Genomic DNA, 20,103 nt, shown 5'->3' on the forward strand with positions numbered 1-20,103 from the left:
TAGGGCCAGGGAGGTAGCAAAAGAGTTGGAATTAAGGTATCAGTCCAGAAGTCCCATAATATGCCATGTTTTGAATCAAAAGCTCCAAATGACTTTAAGCATCTAAATACATTTATTTGAGTTAACCCTTCTGAGGTGGTGCTAGTGATAAAGAACCTACCTGCCAATGCAGGAGATGTAAGAGAAACGGATTCGATCCCTGGTTTGGGAAGATCCCCTGGAGAAGGAAATGGCAACCCACTCCAGTATTCTAGCCTGGAGAATCCCATGGATAGAGGAGCCTGGCAGGCTACAGTCCATAGGGTTGAACAGAGTCAGACATGACTGAAGCAACTTAGCATGCCTTCTGAGCATGCAGGAGGTAATCATTTGCAAAAAAATCGATTACTCCCAGCTGGTGATACACTAGACCTCACAGAAAAATAAAAACAAAAAATTCCTGGAAAAAATGTATAAAAGTTTGTTTTAAGTGCATAACCAGGATCACAAGAAAACAGACATTTCCAGGGACAAAACAAAGAAAGTTCTGGAAATTAGGTGCTTAGCTGACCCTAAAGCAGTGGTGATTTTCTAATCTCAATAACCTAGACATTTGGTTTCATAACTTTACATAAGTCCATAAAAGTTTGACAGTAGGACTGAATCTTCTGCCTACAGTTGAGACTTTGAGTAAAAGGATGGGCTATGAGTTTAATGTGTGTATGTGTGTGTCCCTAAAAATTCAGAACAACAACCTCTCAGTTTTAGAGTTCAAATATATATTACTTTGGGTTCTATAAATTACAAACTAAGAGAAAGGGATTCACAGTTTAGAAGTACTTAGGAATCTGCAAAATGAAACTTGAATCCCCTCTGGCAGGCTGATCCCTTAGCTGAGTCTTCATAAGACTCCCATAGGTAAATGCAAACTGCACATGAGTTCACAATTGAAAATTACCCAAAACTCAAGAAATATTATTACTCAGATTCCTTGGTGTTTTACTATGCATAGAAAGCACAAAAGACCAAAAACCAGTTGAGAAAGTCAGGCCCTGTCATTTGTCCTTCCTGTCCTCTTTACAAAATTAACAATGGTTAAGTAGCAGATACATCAAAAGTTCTCTAAGTACCATTATTTCTCCCATAACTTGAAGGGTGTTTCTAAAAATGTCACTTCAAAAATACAACAGCCATTTATGATACAGAAAAAAAAACTCATAGAGGGAATGTATCTCAACATAATAAACATACAGCAAACATTATTTTCAGTGGTGAAAAACTGAAGCATTTCCTGTAAGATCAGGAAGAAGACAAGGGTGCCCATTCTCACTACTATTATTCAACATAGTTTTGAAAGTCCTAGTCACAGCAATCAAAGAAGAAAAAGAAATAAAAGGAATCCAGATTGGAAAAGAAGAAGCAAAACCCACTGTTTGCAGATGACATGATATTATACATAGAAAACCCTAAAGATGCCACCAGAAAATTTCTCAGGCTAATCAATGAATATAGTAAAGTCACAGGATATAAAATTTGTGCACAGAAATCCCTTGCATTCCTATACACTAACAATGAAAACTCAGAAAGAGAAATTAAGGAAACAATCCCATTCACCATTTCAACAAAAAGAATAAAATACCTAGGGATAAATCTACCTAAAGAGACAAAAGACCTGTATGCAGAAAACTGTAAGCCACTGATGAAAGAAATCAAAAGCAATACAAACAGATGGAGAGATATACCATGTTCTTGGATTGGAAGAATCAATATTGTGAAAATGACTATACTTCCCAAAGCAATCTACAGATTCAGTGCAATCCCTATCAAACTACCAATGGCATTTTTCATAGAACTAAAACAAAAAAAAATCACAGTTTATATGGAAACAGAAAAGACCCTAAACAGCCAATGCAATCTTGAGAAAGAAAAATGGAGCTGGAGAAATCAACCTTCCTGATTTCAGACTATATTACAAAGCTACAGTCGCCAAGAGAGTATGGTGTTGGCACAAAAAACAAAAATATAGACCAATGGAACAAGACAGAAAGCTCAGAGATAAACCCCTGCACCTATGGGCACCTTATCTCTGACAAAGGAGGCAAAAATATATAATGGAGAAAAGACTGCCTCTTCAGTTAGTGGTGCTGGAAAAACTGGACAGCCACCTGTAAAAGAATGAAACAAGAATACTTCCTAACACCATACACGAAAATAAATTCAAAATGAATTAAAGACTTAAATGTAACACCAGAAACTATAAACCTCTTAGAGGAAAACATAGGCAGTACACTCTTTAACATAAATCACAGCTAGATCCTCTTTGACCCTACTCCTAGAGTAATGGAAATAAAAACAAAAATAAATAAATAAATGAGACCTAATTAAACTTAAAACCTTTTGCACAGCAAATGAAGAAATAAACAAGGGTTAAAAGACAACCCTCAGAATGGGAGAAAATAATTACAAATCAAACTGACAAAGGATTAATCTCCAAAATAAATAAGCAGCTCATACAGCTCAATATCTGAAAAACAGCCCAGTCAAAAAATGGGCAGAAGACCTAAACATTTCTCCAAAGAAGACATACAGATGGACAATAAACACATGAAAAGATGCTCAACATCACTAGTTATTAGAGAAATGCAAAACAAAACTACAACGTGGTATCACCTCACACCAGTCAGAATGGTCATCACCCAAAAATCTCCGAACAATAAATGGTAGTGAGGATATAGAGAAAGGGAACTCTCTTGCACTGTTGGTGGGAATATAAAAACTGATACAGCCACTATGGAGAACAGTATGGAGATTCTTTAGAAAACTAGGAATAAAAAACTACCATACGACCCAGCAATCCCACTACAGGGCATAGACCCTGAGAAAACCATAATTGAAAAAGACACATGTATTCGTTACAGCACTATTTACAGTAGCTAGGACATGGAAGCAACATAGATATTCATTGACAGATGAATGGAGAAGGAAGCTGTGGAACATATATACCATGGACTATTATTCAACTATAAAAAAGAATGGATTTGAGTCAGTTCTGGTGAGTTCTAGAGCCTGTTATACAGAATGAAGTAAGTCAGGAAGAGAAAAACAAATATCATGTATTAACACATATATATGGAATCTAAGAAAATGGTATCAGTGAATCTATTTGCAGAGAAGGAATGGATATGCAGATATAGAGAACAGACTTACGGACACAGTGGGGATGACAGAGTGGAACAAATGGAGAAAGCAGCATGGACACATATGCACCATCATCTGTAAAATAGATGACTGGTGAGAAGTTGTCATATAACACAGGGAGACCACCCTGGCACTCTGTGATGACCTAGAGGGTTGGGGGGAGGGAAGGAGGTGATATATGTATATTACAGCTGATTTGCAATGTTATATGGCAGAAACCATCACAATATTGTAAAGCTATTTGCCTCCAATTAAAAAATAAATTTAAAAATAAAAGCAAAATAAATAAATTAAAATGTCAATTCTTTATGGAATTTTAGCCCCATGAAAGTAACAGCCTAGTGAGGGAAATAGGTTCAGAACAGAATACCCAAAGCCTTCTAAAGTAACACATTTTTTAACATTAATAATACACTAAAATTTTCTAGCATTTTAAATGCTTTAAATTCCTAATTAAAGTAATGTGTGTATTTTAGTCATTCCCTCAGTCATGTCCAACTCTTTACAACCCCATGGACTGTAGCCCACCAGGCTCCTCTGTCCGTGGGATTCTCCAGGCAAGAATACTGGAGTGGGTTGCCATTCCCTTCTCCAGGGAATATTCCCAACCCAGGGATTGAACCCAGGTCTCCTGCATTGCAGGCAGATTGTTTACTGTCTGAGCCACCAGGAAAGCCCAATTAAAATAATGCTACAGTATAAATAGCTCTATGTCTCAATTTTTAAAATATAAACACATGAAGTTTCATGATGGGTTTGAGTATGATGTAGCCCCATGCCTTTGAGTTAACAGGACGGAAGGAAGGACATTCTTAGGATGAAGTATCACAACAACAGAGGTGGATGGCTGTGACTCATTGTCTTGTTATTCCTTCTGCACTGGCTTAAAATAGAAACCCAGCTTTTGATGTCTTGCCAGGGTCCTCTTTTCTTAACAACAAAAAAAAGCTATTTGTGTGATTCCAAATAAGAAAAAAATGCCACAAATTTGTTTTTCTGCTGCTCTCAGCATTATAGCCTTTTCTTCATCCATGGCACATGCTTCTAATCTCCTGTAAAGCAAATGATGGGCCCCATGAGTTCCGTTCTCCTTTCTTTGTGTTCTTCAGTGTGGTCTCTGATGAAGCCCTCGGGGGTCCCTCTGTTTCCTTTGCTCTCTGGGTGTCTTCTGTCTCTCACGTCTTCACGAGTTCTACCAAAGCTTAAGATTTTCCTCCTTCCCTGAATACCTGGCTTCTTTAACCAGGACACACATTTGTGTTAAGGATGCTATAGTAAATGCTTTAGTGAAGAAAAGTACACGTGCTCACAAGTGTGGTATGTAATTGCATTGCACAGGGGAAAACATAAGTGAGAAAGCAGATGAGGTGTGTGTGCGAGAGAGAGAGTCTTGTGTATTTCTTCCAGGTCACTACTGACAACTGGACGGCATCTTCACAGTCACCTGATAGCAGTTGGTACACCCAATATAATTGGCTCACACTTTTAAATGGTTAACGTTATGTGAATTTTACCATAACCAAAAAAATCTAAAATATATACAGGCGTACTTCAGAGACAGTTCTGTTCCAGACATCACAGACCAGAGTTCTCCCCAGTCCTGCCATGACATGCTTACAAATATGTCTGTTGAGGGATTTTCCTCTTAAACATTTCGTTAAGGATTTCTTCACCCTTATCCATCTTCTCTTTGTCCCTCCTAGTGAGAAAGGAGCTGACAAGCCCACCAAAAACCAAGAGGAAGCTCCAGAACCTTCTAAGAAGGGAAGTGGCCCAAATCAAGCCTAAGTTTGGTAGTCCTCAGCAGCTTCTTGTGTGCATTCTTGTAAGAAATAAAGATCCTCCAGTCATACTAGTTAGAAGCCCAGAAATTATGCAATTAACTTTCGATTACATTTAAAAGTATGACAGAAAACACTGGGTTGTGTGAGACCCCATAGCGGAGACCTGCAGATATGCAGACAAAGCAGGGAACGCAGCAAGCATTTAGGCAGAAGATGCTCCCAGTGAGAAGCAGCCAGGTGCGTGGAATGGGCAGGAAGGTGACAGGAGGCTGAAGTGCAGAAGTGAAGGGGAGGGAGGTAGAGAGGAGTGAGGTAGGGAAGTGGGGGGCCCTGTCTTACAGGTCTTGTGGGGGCCAGGGCAGTCTGCATTTTATCCTGTGAGCCTGGGCCACTCTGTGTAGCAAGGCCGCAGTGGGCTGTAGGCTGGAGAGCAAAGCAGGCTGTTGCCCAGTTGCTCCTCCAGGCCACCTGGGCTAGGGCCCTTGGGCGGGTGAGGTGGGGAGGGCTGATGTGGCTGTATACTCAGAGCACTCCATTGGGTGGCCCAGGCGCTGGTCTTGGTATGAGGGTTTGGCTCGCTCACAGGCAGCCCAGCCAGCTTCGAGGCTTGGAGTAATCATATGACTTCAACTCAGCCTGCCTGGATCGCACTTTGAGATGCTCTCTTGCCATCACTTCAGGGTGGGGTCGGGGGGGAGTGGTGTTTAGGGGGCGGCAGGCGGTGCTGGAGGCAATAGGAAGTCTTCTTCATTCCCACTGAATGCCGCCAGACACCCAACCCAGGAAGCCAGATGGAAGTGCTTAAATCCTGTCTACCTGAACATGGTGGCATTTTTTCAGAGGCTCAGGTGGCCAGTTTACAAGTATGTCAGAGTGGAATCTAGATTATAGATTAGTCTGCTTCTGATTAACACTTAATAAATCTTGCACTTTGTCTTTTGGGTTCCCCTTGGGACATTGTTGGCTGTAAAATTCAATAAATATCCAATAAGACACTGTGAACATAAGCTCACATAAGATGGGTTGGTCTGAGTGGTGGGCCACTTGGCTGATATCTGCACTTCCTAGCTGATGTCATGTTCTTAAAAATACATGGTAAAACACACTGCTGCTGACCCCTGTGAAGACCCTGGCCACTGTCAGGCCCCCCTGGCCACTGTCTGAACACCAGCCTCCTATCTCACTCATTTTATGAAGCTCTGGCTTGTAGGCTGCACCATCTGGAAATCACCATACATAGTCATTCAGTATATGCGGGGCGGAGGGGAGGGGAGAGTGGGCAGTGTTAAGTGAAACCTTCATTAAAGATGTGATAAAAGCAAGAGACAGTGACTATAAGAAAAGGAAAGGGGACTAATAATAGTATGCACCATCTATTGAGCACCCACCCTGTTTCAGAGCAAACATTATTGCTCACCGTGACTCAGTTCCTGCAAGGTTAGTGTTATTGCTCCCATTTCACAGAAGTGGACAGTGGAGCTCAAAGAGGTTCGGAGACTTGTCTGATCTTCACAGTCAGAAAGAGGCAGGTCTGGGGTTCACAAGTGACAACTACTCTGTACTTCCATGCAGCAAGGGACGAGGCTGATTGCATTTTGAAGACAAAAGCCCAGCTGCTCTGCACCAAACCTCTGTTCACCTCGAGTACTCAGCAAGCACATAGCTCACAGCACGCTGGTCGACATCTGTCTGTGTTCCCAAGTCACCTGCTCTCCTCTCACTCCCTTCCCTAAGACTGCCCTGAGAGAAGAGATGTATGCCAGATTGCTGTCCCTGGCTCCTCACTCCTCCTTCCATTTCCTATTTGAAAATCACCACTGCCTCTGGGACGATGGGAAGTCTGCATTGGGCAGTAATGACCCTCCTCAGCAGAGAAGGCAATGGCACCCCACTCCAGTACTCTTGCCTGGAAAATCCCATGGACAGAGGGGCCTGGTAGGCTGCAGTCCATGGGGTCGCGAAGAGTCGGAGACAACTGAGCGACTTCACTTTCACTTTTCACTTGCATGCATTGGAGAAGGAAATGGCAACCCACTCCAGTGTTCTTGCCTGGAGAATCCCAGGGACGTGGGAGCCTGGTGGGCCGCCATCTATGGGGTCGCACAGAGTCGGACACGACTGAAGCAACTTAGCAGCAGCAGCAGCAGACCCTCCTCAGAGATTTTTTTTAAAGGAGTTTGGAGCCAGCGTTGAGTGGGTGAGAAAAATCATGGCTTTGTACTTTACAAACACCTTCAGCAGGTTTCTCACAATGGCCAGGAAATGGAAGCAAATGCAACAATAGTTTGAAATGATCACCTCTGCCTCTTGATTAACTGAATACCATCCTTTTGGGTGACTGAGGGCTCAGTCCCCTGGCTGGTGTTAGTAGAACCTCAAGTGAGTAGCCTATCTCAGCAACAGAGATGACATTACAGATAGTGGTAGCATGGGTGACAGCAGTGGGGATCAGAACCCAGAAGAGGCCCCAGAATAATCATCAAATGAAAGGTGGGATGTGCTTAGTTGGAGGGATGGGGAGGAAGCGCTGCCTAGTAGGCAGCCTGCTCTGTAGCCGGTAGAGCTCTCCAATCAGATTAAGAAACTGGTCCCATGGACAGCACCTGAGCACCCATCCACGAAGTGGTTCAGGCCAGCGATGATGCTAACACATGAAAAGATACATAATGACTTTTGTATTTTCCAGAATTCTCAGGAAAAGGACTGCATGTTGGGGTCCCAACATTCTGATAATAAAGTTTGGAGTGTGAGAGGAGGGAGGCTTCAAGGGATGTGGTAGTTGTTCAGTCGCTAAGTTGTGTCCCACTCTTTGCCACCCTATGGACTACAAGATGCCAGACTTCCCTGTCCTTTGCTATCTCCTGGAGTTTGCTCACATTCTTGTCCATTGAGTCGGTGATGCTATCTAAACATCTCATCCTCTGCTGCCTGCTTCCTCATTTAACTTCAGTCTTTCCCATCATCAGGGTCTTTTCCAATGAGTTGCCTCTTCCCATCAGGTGGCCAAAGTATTAGAGCTTCAGCTTCAGTCTTCCCAATGAATAATCAAGGTTGATTTCCTTTAGGATTGACTGGTTTGATCTCCTTGCTGTCCAAGGGACTCTCAAGAGTCTTCTCCAGTGCCACAGTTTGAAAGCATCAATTCTTCAGTGTTCAGCCTTCTTTATGGTCCAACTCTCACATCCGTACGTGACTACCGGAAAAACCATAACTTTGACTATATGGACCTTTGTCAGCAAGTAATGTCTCTGCTTTTTAACACACTGTCTAGGTTTGTCATAGCTTTTCTTCCAAGGAGCAAACATTTTTTAATTTCGTGGCTGCAGTCACCACTGCAGTGATTTTGGAGCCCAAGAAAATAAAATCTGCCATTGTTTCCACCTTTTCCCATCTATTTGCCGTGAATTGATGGAACCAGATGCCATGATCTTAGTCTTTTGAATGTTGAGTTTTAAGCCAGCTTTTTCACGAGGTAGAGTCAGAGTGAATAAATGGCCAAACTGCCTTGTAAAAATTTTTAAACAGATTTAACTTAAAGGTGGCAAGAGCTTTCCTTTTATGAATGGATGTACAAGTTGGAGATAAAAATGAAGACAGGTGGCTTACTGCCACCCCTCTGTCCTCCTTGCTTGTCCTTCTCCCATGTGTTCCATCCTCTCGTTGGTTAGAAGCGGCTCCCAATTGCTTGCCTTCCCAAAGTGACCACACATCTCTCTTTAACCCGGAGGATGCGGTGTTTGCGGAGTCCAGTCTTAGAATATTGATATGTAAATCTTTGTACCTCTTCAGTTTCAAGGCCCTGAAAGGAATCCCTGGTTAGCCCTTCTTTGCTGCCTTCTGTTGGGAATCAGTCTGCCTGCTTGTCACACCCTCCCTCCAAGAGTACCACCTGGGGCCAGCAACAGTGAATGGGATTGCCAACAGTCTGAGTGTGGCCCATACCTGACTGACCTCTGCAGCACTATCTTAACTTCTGTTGTGTACCATTCTTGTTAGATGTGCAGCGGTTCGGGTGGACTGGTGAATGAGTTGATGCAGGAATGACTAGATGAATAAATGAGTGAATACATTTGCAGGACATTACCTGGGGTAACAGATGAAACTGTTGGCTGTGGAATATATTTTTCCCTATATAAAACTATAAGAGGCCCAGTTGAGTGTGGAGCCCTCAGATGGATCATGCTGTAATTACTGAGTTATTCTGCCCAGAAAGACACCTGCCTTGCTTGAACCCATTACGGTGGTAATTATAGCCATACCACCCAGGTACCTTTGGAAAGCAGGTGGCTGGAGATTTCTACTCATTTGTTCTTTTTTTTTTTTCCTTTTCAGATTATCAAGGAGGTCCCTCCACCCCCTGCTGAGGAAAGTGAGGTGAGTGACCAGGTGGGCTGGGTGGCATGGTGGGACACAGAACTGACTGGGCTGGCCCCAGGCTCAGGCCCCCACAGAGCAGAACTACATCAGGCCTAGACTCCCACTGCATATGAAGCAGCAAAGAGGGAGGTCTTTGGCTCTTTCTTAACCAAGGATAAACAGGAACTGATCTGAACTGACAGCTGGAGGCACAATGGTTTTTGGAAGGTTTTCTCCCTGGAAGAAAAAATTGAGATGTGAACATAAATGGTTTTCTCAGTACAATTATTTGGAGCCCTGAGGTACTGATTTTTCTCCAAAGCAGATACTTGCTGGATCTCTTCTCCCTGAAGAGACAATCCTTTTTGTGGGTGGATCGGAGTGAATTTGCCACATTCTCCAAACAATCAGTGATTCTAGGAACAGACTGATGCTGAAGTATTACATTTTCCTTTAATTTAAAACAATGTTACCTAAAGACTTGCCAGGCAATAAAGAAAATATACTGGAGCCCCCTCCAGTATGCTAGTATTCTGGCCTTGTATAGGATATTAGATCCTCATCATTGGAAAGGAGAAAAATGTCTTAGATTCCATCGTAAATTGCCCAATAAGCAGATCTGGTCATGTGTGGCCTAGAGGCGTTAAAGGCTAATGGTGAGAAGGAGCATCCCTGGGGAGCAGTGCCTGCCCAGAGCTTTTCCTAGTCCTCTGATTACTCCTGGGATAGCTGGCTTCCCTCAATGTGGCATTCACCAATGTAGAAGCCAGAGTACAGGTCTGCAAGCTGAGTGGGATCCAGAGATATCAGTGAGGTTTCCAGTTCATTTTCCTTAATCCCTAAGGTAGGTTGCATGCAAAGTGAGCACCACCCCCTCACCATTCCTCTTCCCAGTGCCTTTGTCAAATTTCCTTCATACAGAAAAAAAGATAATGATTAAAATTCCATGTGGCTCTTATATCCTGAACTATAAGCTTGTAAGCTAAGGGATTTAATAACTGCAATCAATTAAAGCGCATCTTGTTGGAATGCTAACTTTCTGCCCAGAAATCAGTGGAGGAAATTACATTGCTGTGCACAGCTAAGGGAAGGAAAAAAACTCTCCTGACATCCACAAAAGCCTCTTCTTAATCCTTCAAGAGAAAGCACCGTGGCTAGCTCCCCCAGTTCCAATTTGGCTGTGGTTCTATTGTGTGCAGCTGTGTCTTATACTCTCTGAGAAAAATAGGGCAAGAAACTCTCGATGAGGTTGCTCTGTTTGCCCTGAGGTGAAGAATGTTCCCTTCACTCATCGTGTTCAATCAGCGGAGTTATTACCCTTTCTTCTGCTGCTGGCTCTGCATTTGCTTTTGGAAGGTGATGTGGCAGCCACCATAGCCAAAATACACCAGGGGTCTTAGGTCCAAGACTGTGGGGTATGGTTGACCCCAGGCCCCAGCATCTAGCATAGGACTCCACGCACAAAACAAAAGCAATAAGTATTTGTAAAGTAAAGTCCTACAATTTTGGAGGTAAAAAATAAAGCCCAAGTCAGTAAATCACCAAGAAAGAATAGCTAAAAGCAAAAGAAGACAAGTAGTTGGATTTTTCCAGTTTCATCCAATATTCTTATGGGAGTCATACTTTCACCTCTAGAAGGCAGACCTGAGACACAATTGACAACCTGGGGACCCTTGAGACCGAGCAGGCTGTGTTAGACCTATAGGAGCTTCCAGGACAGGCTAAAGGGGGCGCTGATTCTCTGGGCATGCGTGCTTGTCCTGATTGCTCCTTGGCCCTGTGAGCTCAGCAGCCCTCATCTCCTTCCTAATGTGTTTTGGCAGAAAAAAAGAAAATAATCATAAAAAGAAACCCCAAAGTATTTTACACGAAGCCCTGAATCACAGTCTGAACCTAGACAACCTTCTCCACTCTGGCTCCCTGTGTTCAAATCCCACCAGCCCTTCAAAGACAGCTCCTGTGCTCTAATTTCCTTTCACCACAGCTAATTTCTCCTTTCTCTGTATTCCCAGGGTATTTTATTGACATTTTCCTTCTGCATCAAAGTTTAAGATTATTAGCTATACTTGAAGGTCAGGATCTATATCTAATGGATCTTTGACTTATCCCCAAAGGATTTACAATATCTAACATTTAATTAATAGCCAAATGAGGTTAAATGCTTTCTGCCATATATATGAATAAGTATCAATTATCCAAACTTTCATCAGCTCTATAAGCATCATATCCTAAAGGTAATAAATATGCTGAGAAAATGAACACAACTTTATAATGAATTCTCAGTTATCCTCTTTATTCTTGTTGTTTAGTCACTAAATCATGGCCGACTCTCTGTGACCCCATGGACTGCAGCACTCCAGGCTTCCCTATCCTTCACTATCTCCTGGAGTTGGCTCAAACTCATGTCCATTGAGTCGATGATGCTATCCCAACATATCATCCTGTCGCCCCCTTCCCCTTTTCCTTCAATCTTTCCCAGCATCAAGGTCTTTTCCAACGAGTCAGTGCTTCACATCAGATGGCTAAAGTATTGGAGCTTCGGCTTCAGCGTCTGTCCTCCCAATGAATATTCAAGGTTTATTTCCTTTAGAATTGACTGGTTTGATCTCCTTGCTGTCCAGAGGACTCTCAAGAGTCTTCTCCAGCACCACAACTCAAAAGCATCAATTCTTTGGCACTCAGCCTTCTTTATGGTCCAACTGTCACATCTGTACATGACTACTGGAAAGACTATAGCTTTGACTATATGGACCTTTGTTGGCAAAGTGATGTCTTTGTTTCTTAATATGCTGTCTAGGTTTGTCATAGCTTATTCAACAAACCTCTGTCCATAGTTCTTCAGGCACTCTGTCTACCAGATCTAATCCCTTGAATCTATTAATCACTTCTACTGTATAATCATAAGGGATTTCACTTAGGTCATACCTGAATAGCCTAGTGGTTTTCCTTACTGTCTTCAATTTAAGCCTGAATTTTTCAATAAAGAGCTCATGACCTGAGCTGCAGTCAGCTCCAGGTCTTGTTTTGCTGGCTGTATAGAGCTACTGCTTCTTCAGCTGCCAAGAATATAATCAGTCTGATTTCAGTATAGACCATTTGATGATGTCCATGTGTAGAGTCATCACTTGTGTTGTTGGAAAAGGGTGTTTGCTATGACCAGTGTGTTCTCTTGACAGAACTCTGTTAGCCTTCGCCCTGCTTCATTTTGTACTCTGAGGCCAGACTTGCCTGTTACTTCATATCTCTTGATTTCCTGTTTTTGCATTCCAGTCGCCTATGATGAAAAGGACATCTTTTTTTTGATGTTAGTTCTAGAAGGTCTTGAGGTCTTCATAGAACCAGCCAACTCCAGCTTCTTCTACATCAGTGGTTGGGGCGTAGACTTGGATTACTGTGATGTTGAATGGTTTGCCTTGGAAAAGAACCAAGATCATTCTGTCATTTTTGAGACTGCACCAAGTACTATGTTTTGCACTCATTTGTTAACTATGAGGGCTTCTCCATTTCTTCTAAGGGATTCTTGCCCACAGCAGTAGATATTGTGGTCATCTGAATTAAATTCAGCCATGCCCACCCATTTTAGTTCACTGATTCCTAAAATGTTGATGTTTACTCTTGCCATCTCCTGCTTGACCACGTCCGGTTTACCTTGATTTGTGTACCTAATATTCCAGGTTCCTATGCATTATTGTTCTATACAGCATCATACTTTACTCTCACCGGACACACCCATAGCTGAGCACTGTTTTGGCTTTGGCCCAGCCACTTCATTCTTTCTGGAGCTATAGATTCTGAGCAACTGACAGTGTATCTCTGTGTATAAAGACAAGACAAAGAAAAACTACTTGAAATTTCAAGCTCTCCACAAAAACAAGAAAGCTAAATTTTAGCAACTAAGAAGAGTATTTCCTGGGTTTAGGGTCTTCCCTAATTGGCAGTAGGCTGAGGACTCCTCACTATCTCCAGTTATTCCAAATAATTGGCAGTTTATGGAAGAATCAATAATGGAGTACTTGACCTGCTAATTTAGTTCTAAAGGTCATCACCCTCCATGCATTTTCTGACTGTTTGAGAGGGAAAGGGACATGTGTTGAGTTAACTGACACTGTGTGAGCACCCAATTAATAGTAAGCACCTGGCTTTAAATGATGGATTTATTTCCAGGTTTATCATCATGCTCACTGATGCTAATGATTTCTCTGTGGCCAGAATTTCTTAGATGGGAAAACTGGGCTACAGAAAAATTAAACATGTGTCTTGTTGTTTTGAACTCCCTAACAGCAGCAGACCTGGTCCCTCTCACAGCTGTGTCTACACAAACAGCCAGACTAGCATCCTACTGTGGAGGGGTGAAGAGCCAAGTTTCTGCCAGGCATCTTTTTTTTCCAGTGGACATATGACACATCCGATACACACATGCACAAATACACCCTTATGTACACATGTCTGCTCCAATCAGAAGTCCTAGAACAGACCCAAATTCAGTCTTCTATATTCAGTAGTTTAAAAAAATAAACACACAATTGCCTTAAAACGTGCATACAGAATTCTTTATTGAAAAACACAGGACAGCCATTGCGTTAATCATTGCTGCTGCTGCTAAGTCACTTCAGTCGTGTCCGACTCTGTGTGACCCCATAGACGGCAGCCCACCAGGCTCCCCCGTCCCTGGGATTCTCCAGGCAAGAACACTGGAGTGGGTTGCCATTTCCTTCTCCAATGCATGAAAGTGAAAAGTGAAAGTGAAGTCGCTCAGTCGTGTCTGACTTTTAGCGACCCCATGGACTGCAGCCCACCAGGCTCCTCCATCCATGGGATTTTCCAGGCAAGAGTGCTGGAGTGGGGTGCCGGATGGTACCAAAACATATCAGTTAAGTCAACTGAGATTTTTTTTTTTTTTTTGCACTTACACAGAAGGGTTGATGAATTTTTTTGACTCACCAGTTCATTTTGAGGAATTCGTCTCCAAGACAGACGCTGAAGCTGACCTCTCTGGCTTATCCCCAGAGACTTCCGAGGACACAGTACAGCCAGAGCTACTTAAGGTCGGCCCTCCAGAGCCTCTCAGACCTGGGAGTTTTTTTCCGTCCTTTATTTCATATCATCATCCTCACAAAACTTACTCTTCTATAAATGTAAACAATCTCATTGACAGTTGCATTCTATTTTTCTCAAAATAGAACATGTTGCAGTGGAGGCACAACTACAATTGTCTGAGTGAGTGAAGGAAGGAATGGACAAATATAGGGCCCTTGTTGGGGGTATGTAGGGTTTAGCATAAGGTTTTAAGATGTGCAACAGTTCAAGGAACTTTTTAATGAATTCAGAGGCTGGTTTAAAACTATTTCCTTGGGCTCCATTCTATTTCAGTTATGTTTTCCCTTCTATAGATGGGTCCTACTGTTACCCGTAGTGAATTGGAGATTGAGAGCCTATTTGGATCAAAATGGCCATTTGGTTCTTCTGCCAGATGGATATCAAAGAAGCAGGAATATTAAAGAACTTGTAGACTGAGTCTCAGAGGGCCACCGTAGGCACAACTCTCGGGGGCGCTATTCACAGCATGGTCTGCATGAGGAGTGAGAGATCCCCAAGATCAATAATCTCACCCCTTTCCTTGCTGGTTTGCTTAATAACTGACTAAGAGGTCAATATTTGTTGAGTGAGTGAAGGTCAATACAAGGAACCATGGCAGACACAAGAAGGGAGCACTGAATTCCCTGGGGAACCAGGGGGTTCTTCATGGAATAGGTTACATTTGAGCAATATCTTAAAAGATGGCTAAAAGAAGCGGGAGAAGTTTGTTTCAAGCGTATGGAATTGTGAATGTTGAAGCATGGAGCTATATATATAAAAGCCTGGCATGATTGGAAAGATGGAAAAAGTGCAGTGCGTGCAGGCAGCAGAGGACTCCCAAATGTGTGCATCAGACTTCTATTTTTCAGCTCTTTCTTGTCCAGGTCTGCCTGGATGAACAGGTCAGAACAGACCTCCCTATCTGAGTCATGTGCTGCCACTCAAGCATCAGCCAACTGGATGTCTGGGGCCACCACATCCTTTAAAATTTAAACAAAACTTCCGCTGATGGAAAACCAGCATCCCTTCCTAATGTCTGCGGTTGCTCCAGGCACCACCGCCTCCTACTACTTGCTTCTTCTGCCTTATCTCCTCTTCTTCCTTTGCTGGAACCATCTAACAAATCAGATCCCTCTATTCCCCAAGGCACAACTGGCACAAAGCCATCTATGTAGGAAGTTTTACTGAAGGTTTAAAAGTACCAGTAGGTTACAATACAGTGCAGCCAACTAAACAGAATATTAAACAGCCTCTTCTTTTTTATTTTTAATTTTTTTAACACCAAAAACATTTTGTATTGGGGGATAGCCAATTTGGGAGAAGGGGATGGCACCCCACTCCAGTACTCTTGCCTGGAAAATCCCATGGATGGAGAAGTCTGGTGGGCTGCGGTCCATGGGGTCGCACAGAGTCGGACACGACTGAGCGACTTCACTTTCACTTTTCCTTTCATGCATTGGAGAAGGAAAATGGCAGCCCACTCCAGTGTTCTTGCCTGGAGAATCCCAGGGACGGCGGAGCCTGGTGGGCTGCCGTCCATGGGGTCGCACAGAGTCGGACACCACTGAGCGACTTCACTTTCACTTTTCCTTTCATGCATTGGAGAAGGAAAATGGCAGCCCACTCCAGTGTTCTTGCCTGGAGAATCCCAGGGACGGGGAGCCTGGTGGGCTGCCGTCTGTGGGGTCGCACAGAGTCGGACACGACTGAAGCGACTTAGCAGCAGCAGAGCCAATTTACAATGTTGTGATAGTTTCAGGTGAACAGTGAAGGGACTCAGCCATACGTATACATGTATACCATCCCTGTCATCCCATTCCTGGAAGGTTCTCCCGGCCGTCTTCTGCCGTGAAACCTGGCGTTTCCTGGAATTCAGTTCCACTCTTCTGCTCATCTTCTGCTGACTGCCCACAAATCCCTGATTCCTATGGCTTTGCTGACACAAAGCAGTTCGGCTCATCCAGTCCTCCATTTATCATAGGGCATTTCTGTCCTGGTGGTTTTTCCCTTCCCTGCTACATCCTTAAAGGGCAGTGTGAGAGGAGACTTCCCCCCAAAGCCCTGCTATTTAATTAGAGGTTGAGACTCACCTCAGGTGCTGCCACTTCTGTCAGTGAAATTGCTGGGGACTATCTCTGATTTTACTCCATCAATTTTTGGCCAGATTAAAAAAAAAAAAAAAACCACATCAAAAATTCCCTTCTCTTCTGAAGATTGCAAAACCCTTCCGTCTCTAGAATATGTAAACAGAGCCATAGTAACTGAAGGGACTCTCCCTTTGGTCAGTCCTTGGGCCTTTGTGTTGTCTTTTGCTGCTGTTGTTTGAGTTTGGCCCGCAAGCTCAGGTCACGGGATTAAAGGCAGGCTTGGTTGTATCAGGAGCGGGTGGAGCGGATTGCCATCTAGGCATTTCCTGTATGGGATGCAGGACCTGCACATATGCAGAAGGCCAGCCCAGCCTGGGTACCCGGCAACCACAGAGGGGGATAGAGCCCAGGGGCAGTAAGAGATAGCGGGAAGGGCTGTTATGCGTGCAAGTATAAGGGGAATACCCGACAAGGCAGGCCAGATCAGAACTCCACTCCACTGGTCTCTTTACTTCTCTGGATCCAGCTATCCTCTTCTATGCAGTGAAAAATCCCACTTAGATGGTCTCTTAACATCTGTGCCCCTGTCATTTAAAAAATTAGGAGATTCATGAGACCCTTTCAGTGCCCTAATGAATAGAGCAGCTTTATTCTTGGAATTTCATACATTCTCTGTGCTGCTATGTTCAGTTTAGGATGACGTAATTTCAGTTAAGTCCTTGACCAGGCATGCCCAGAGTTTTGGAAGCCATGTTTCATGTATGACACAGACACATTCTGGTGATAAAGTTTAACCATATAAGGTTCCTGGTTGACATAATAAATTTTCTGAAATTATAAGGTGAGATACTGTGAGCTATAGTATTTTCTTGCTGGTATCTTTTTCGTTTGTTTTTATTTATTATTTTGGCACATGTAGTCAGAAGTCTTAGCAGGTACAAGGGGTGAGAAGTAGAAAACTGCATTTACTTGAAAGCATCAAATGATTGGAAAAGCAAAACACAAAAGGCCAAAACCTAGAATTTTGTCAACACTGAGAAACAATCAAACAAGAGTGTGGCTGCCTGGGCTCAAATCCAGCTCTGCCACATCCAAGCTGCTGACTAAGTCACTTAACCTCTCTGTTCCTCCTGTGTAGTGGGTGTAATAGCACCACCGACATCACTGGCTGGTTAATATACGTCAAGCACTTGGAAAGGTGACCAGCACATACATGTTAAAGGCTACATAAATCCAGCTGTGTTATCACGAATTCAATACTGACAGTTATTGAGCACCTACTATGCACCAGGCTCTGTGCAAGATTTAGAATACAAGAGTCAACAGAATCCACTGTGCCTTCAGGGCTCACAGTCCCACATACAAGAAGGACATTTTCTTAAATGAAGAAAAATTCATTTAAGACACACACACACACACACACATGCAGACTGACCCATTCTGGTCAGCTGCCAGAATGTGATCACTGTCCTTTAGATATATTAATTTTTAAAAAGAAGCCTGCCCATCACAAGCACAGAAGGTCACCTTGAAGGTCTGAACGTGTCGTGTTACTGCTTTGCTTTGTCACCGCTGGCTCTGATCTCTCTTCCGTGGACCCTTGCATGTACCCAGTCCCATGCCTGCCGCTTTCCGCACAGCAGTGGCCCCACATGGGACTCCACTCTGCCTCCCCAGATGCCTCCAACCCAGGGCTGTGGGAGGTGAGCTTGTTCTGAGCACATTTATCTACTTTGCAGACTCCATTTTCAGCTTCCTTTCCTTACCCAGAAGGGAAATTATGCCACCACCCCCTAGCCCATCCAGGACGGTAGATGGTGACTTTTTCTCCCCACAACAGGAATCAGCGCCAAGATAAGGAGGAGTTTTGCTAATTATCCCTCCCTTTTCCACCCATAAGCTTACAAGTTCCTGTTGTTTTCTCCCTTCATCTTAAAAAGCATAGTAAATGCTAACTTCTGTCGGTAAGCTAAGTTCCAGACACCTAGTTAACTGCTTTATTTGAATCATCTTGTTGAATTTATTTGTAAATTCAGCAGATAATTCTTGGGCATCTACCATGTACTAGGTGCTGTTCTAAAAGCTGAGACTGCAGTGGTAACTATGACAAATAAACAGAAGCTTTCTTGAAACTTCCATTGCAGTGTGGAGAGACAGACAATAAATAAATAGCAAGCCATGTGTATGCTCTGTTTTTTAGTTGTGTCCAACTCTTTGTGACCCCATCGACTGCAGCCCGCCAGGCTCCTGTGTCCATGGAATTTTCTAAGCAAGGATACTGGAGTCGGGTGCCATGCCCTCCTCCAGGGGATCTTCCCGACACAGGGATCAAACCCGCGTCTCCTACATTGGCAGGCGGGTTCTTTACCACTGAGCCACCTAGGAAGCCCTATAAGAGCAAAAACTAGGAATAAAATAGATTGATGGGATGAAGAGACTGGAGCTACCTGAGAAGGATGTCCAGGGAATGCATTGAGAGTATCTGAGAGAGGGGAGTGTGGAAGGAAGAAGGCTGGAGAAATGAATAAAGGCCAGAGCTCTCAAGTCAGAGTTGAGGTTTGGAATTTATTCTGCTGCTTTGTGGAGAATGGATTATAGGTAAGAGAGGTCAGTTAGGAGACTGTCTCCATACCCAGGAGAAAACTTATGAAGCCTTGGTACCGGGTGGTGGAGGTGGTGATGGAGCTTGAGTTGGAGAAGCCATCAACTGAGGATCTTTTAGAATTAAGGCCAGTAGAACTTGCTGGAAAATTGAGATGAGACAGGGAAGGGGAAGCAGAGGAAGAGAGAATTCAAGCTTGACTCCCAGGCAGAGGGAGAGACTATGGCAGGAAACAATCTGAGGTGGGGAAATCGGGACTTCTTTTAGACATGTATTGTTGAGAAGTTGATTAGTCCCCGAGAAGATGTCAGTGCCAACAGAGGTCAGAGAAGTCAGGGACAAAGATGTACATTCACGAGGCATTAACATGTAGACAGGATTAGATGAAATATGCTATAAAGGAGTAGAGATGCAGAAGAGAACATGTTCCAAGAACGCAACACAATCTAACCAGGTTGTGCTGCTCTTATTCCCACTTCGCAGATAAGGAAAATAAACTTGGACAGGTTAAGCGATTTGCTCAAGGCCCAATAAACGGTGGCACTGGGATTTAACCCAGGCAGTCTGCTCCCATCCACTCTGCCATAGTGGACACAATGGCGCTTTGCTTCCTTCATGTGTCACAATCTCTCTGCAGGAAGAAGATGATGATGGTCTGCCTAAGAAAAAGTGGCCTACGGTAGACGCTTCTTATTATGGTGGCCGAGGCGTTGGAGGCATTAAAAGGATGGAGGTAAGGACAGCTTCACTTACTCATGTCTACGTGCTGACTACTCAGTGACAGAAAACCAAAGCAAAATGGTGAAAACTCACACTTATGGTCTAATGGGGATGTGACTCGTGAGGCATCAATGGAGAGATGGCAAGTATAGGCTTTTACCTCTGCACCCCAGTGTCTTGTCCACTGTGAATCAGAGCAATTCACTCATTAGCTCAAGTCCCCCTACCCCCACTCCAGTGGTTTCTTCTGTCACTGGAATACAATCCAGAGTTCTTACTGGGCCCACAATGCCCTTGCGTG

General features: G+C 43.6%; 1 protein-coding gene across 1 annotated transcript in view; it reads left to right on the forward strand.

Annotated features, from left to right (window-relative positions):
* Nucleotides 1-20,103, forward strand: part of ANTXR1 (ANTXR cell adhesion molecule 1) — a 255,318-nt gene that overhangs the window by 163,605 nt on the left and 71,610 nt on the right. Inside the window, exons 14-15 of the mRNA XM_027555677.1 lie at nt 9,294-9,335; nt 19,720-19,815. Of these exons, the coding sequence (XP_027411478.1) occupies nt 9,294-9,335; nt 19,720-19,815 (138 nt within the window). The remainder of the gene's footprint in view (nt 1-9,293; nt 9,336-19,719; nt 19,816-20,103) is intronic.

Source organism: Bos indicus x Bos taurus, chromosome 11 (genome assembly GCF_003369695.1).
Source record: "Bos indicus x Bos taurus breed Angus x Brahman F1 hybrid chromosome 11, Bos_hybrid_MaternalHap_v2.0, whole genome shotgun sequence".
Classification (NCBI taxonomy): Eukaryota; Metazoa; Chordata; class Mammalia; order Artiodactyla; family Bovidae; genus Bos; species Bos indicus x Bos taurus.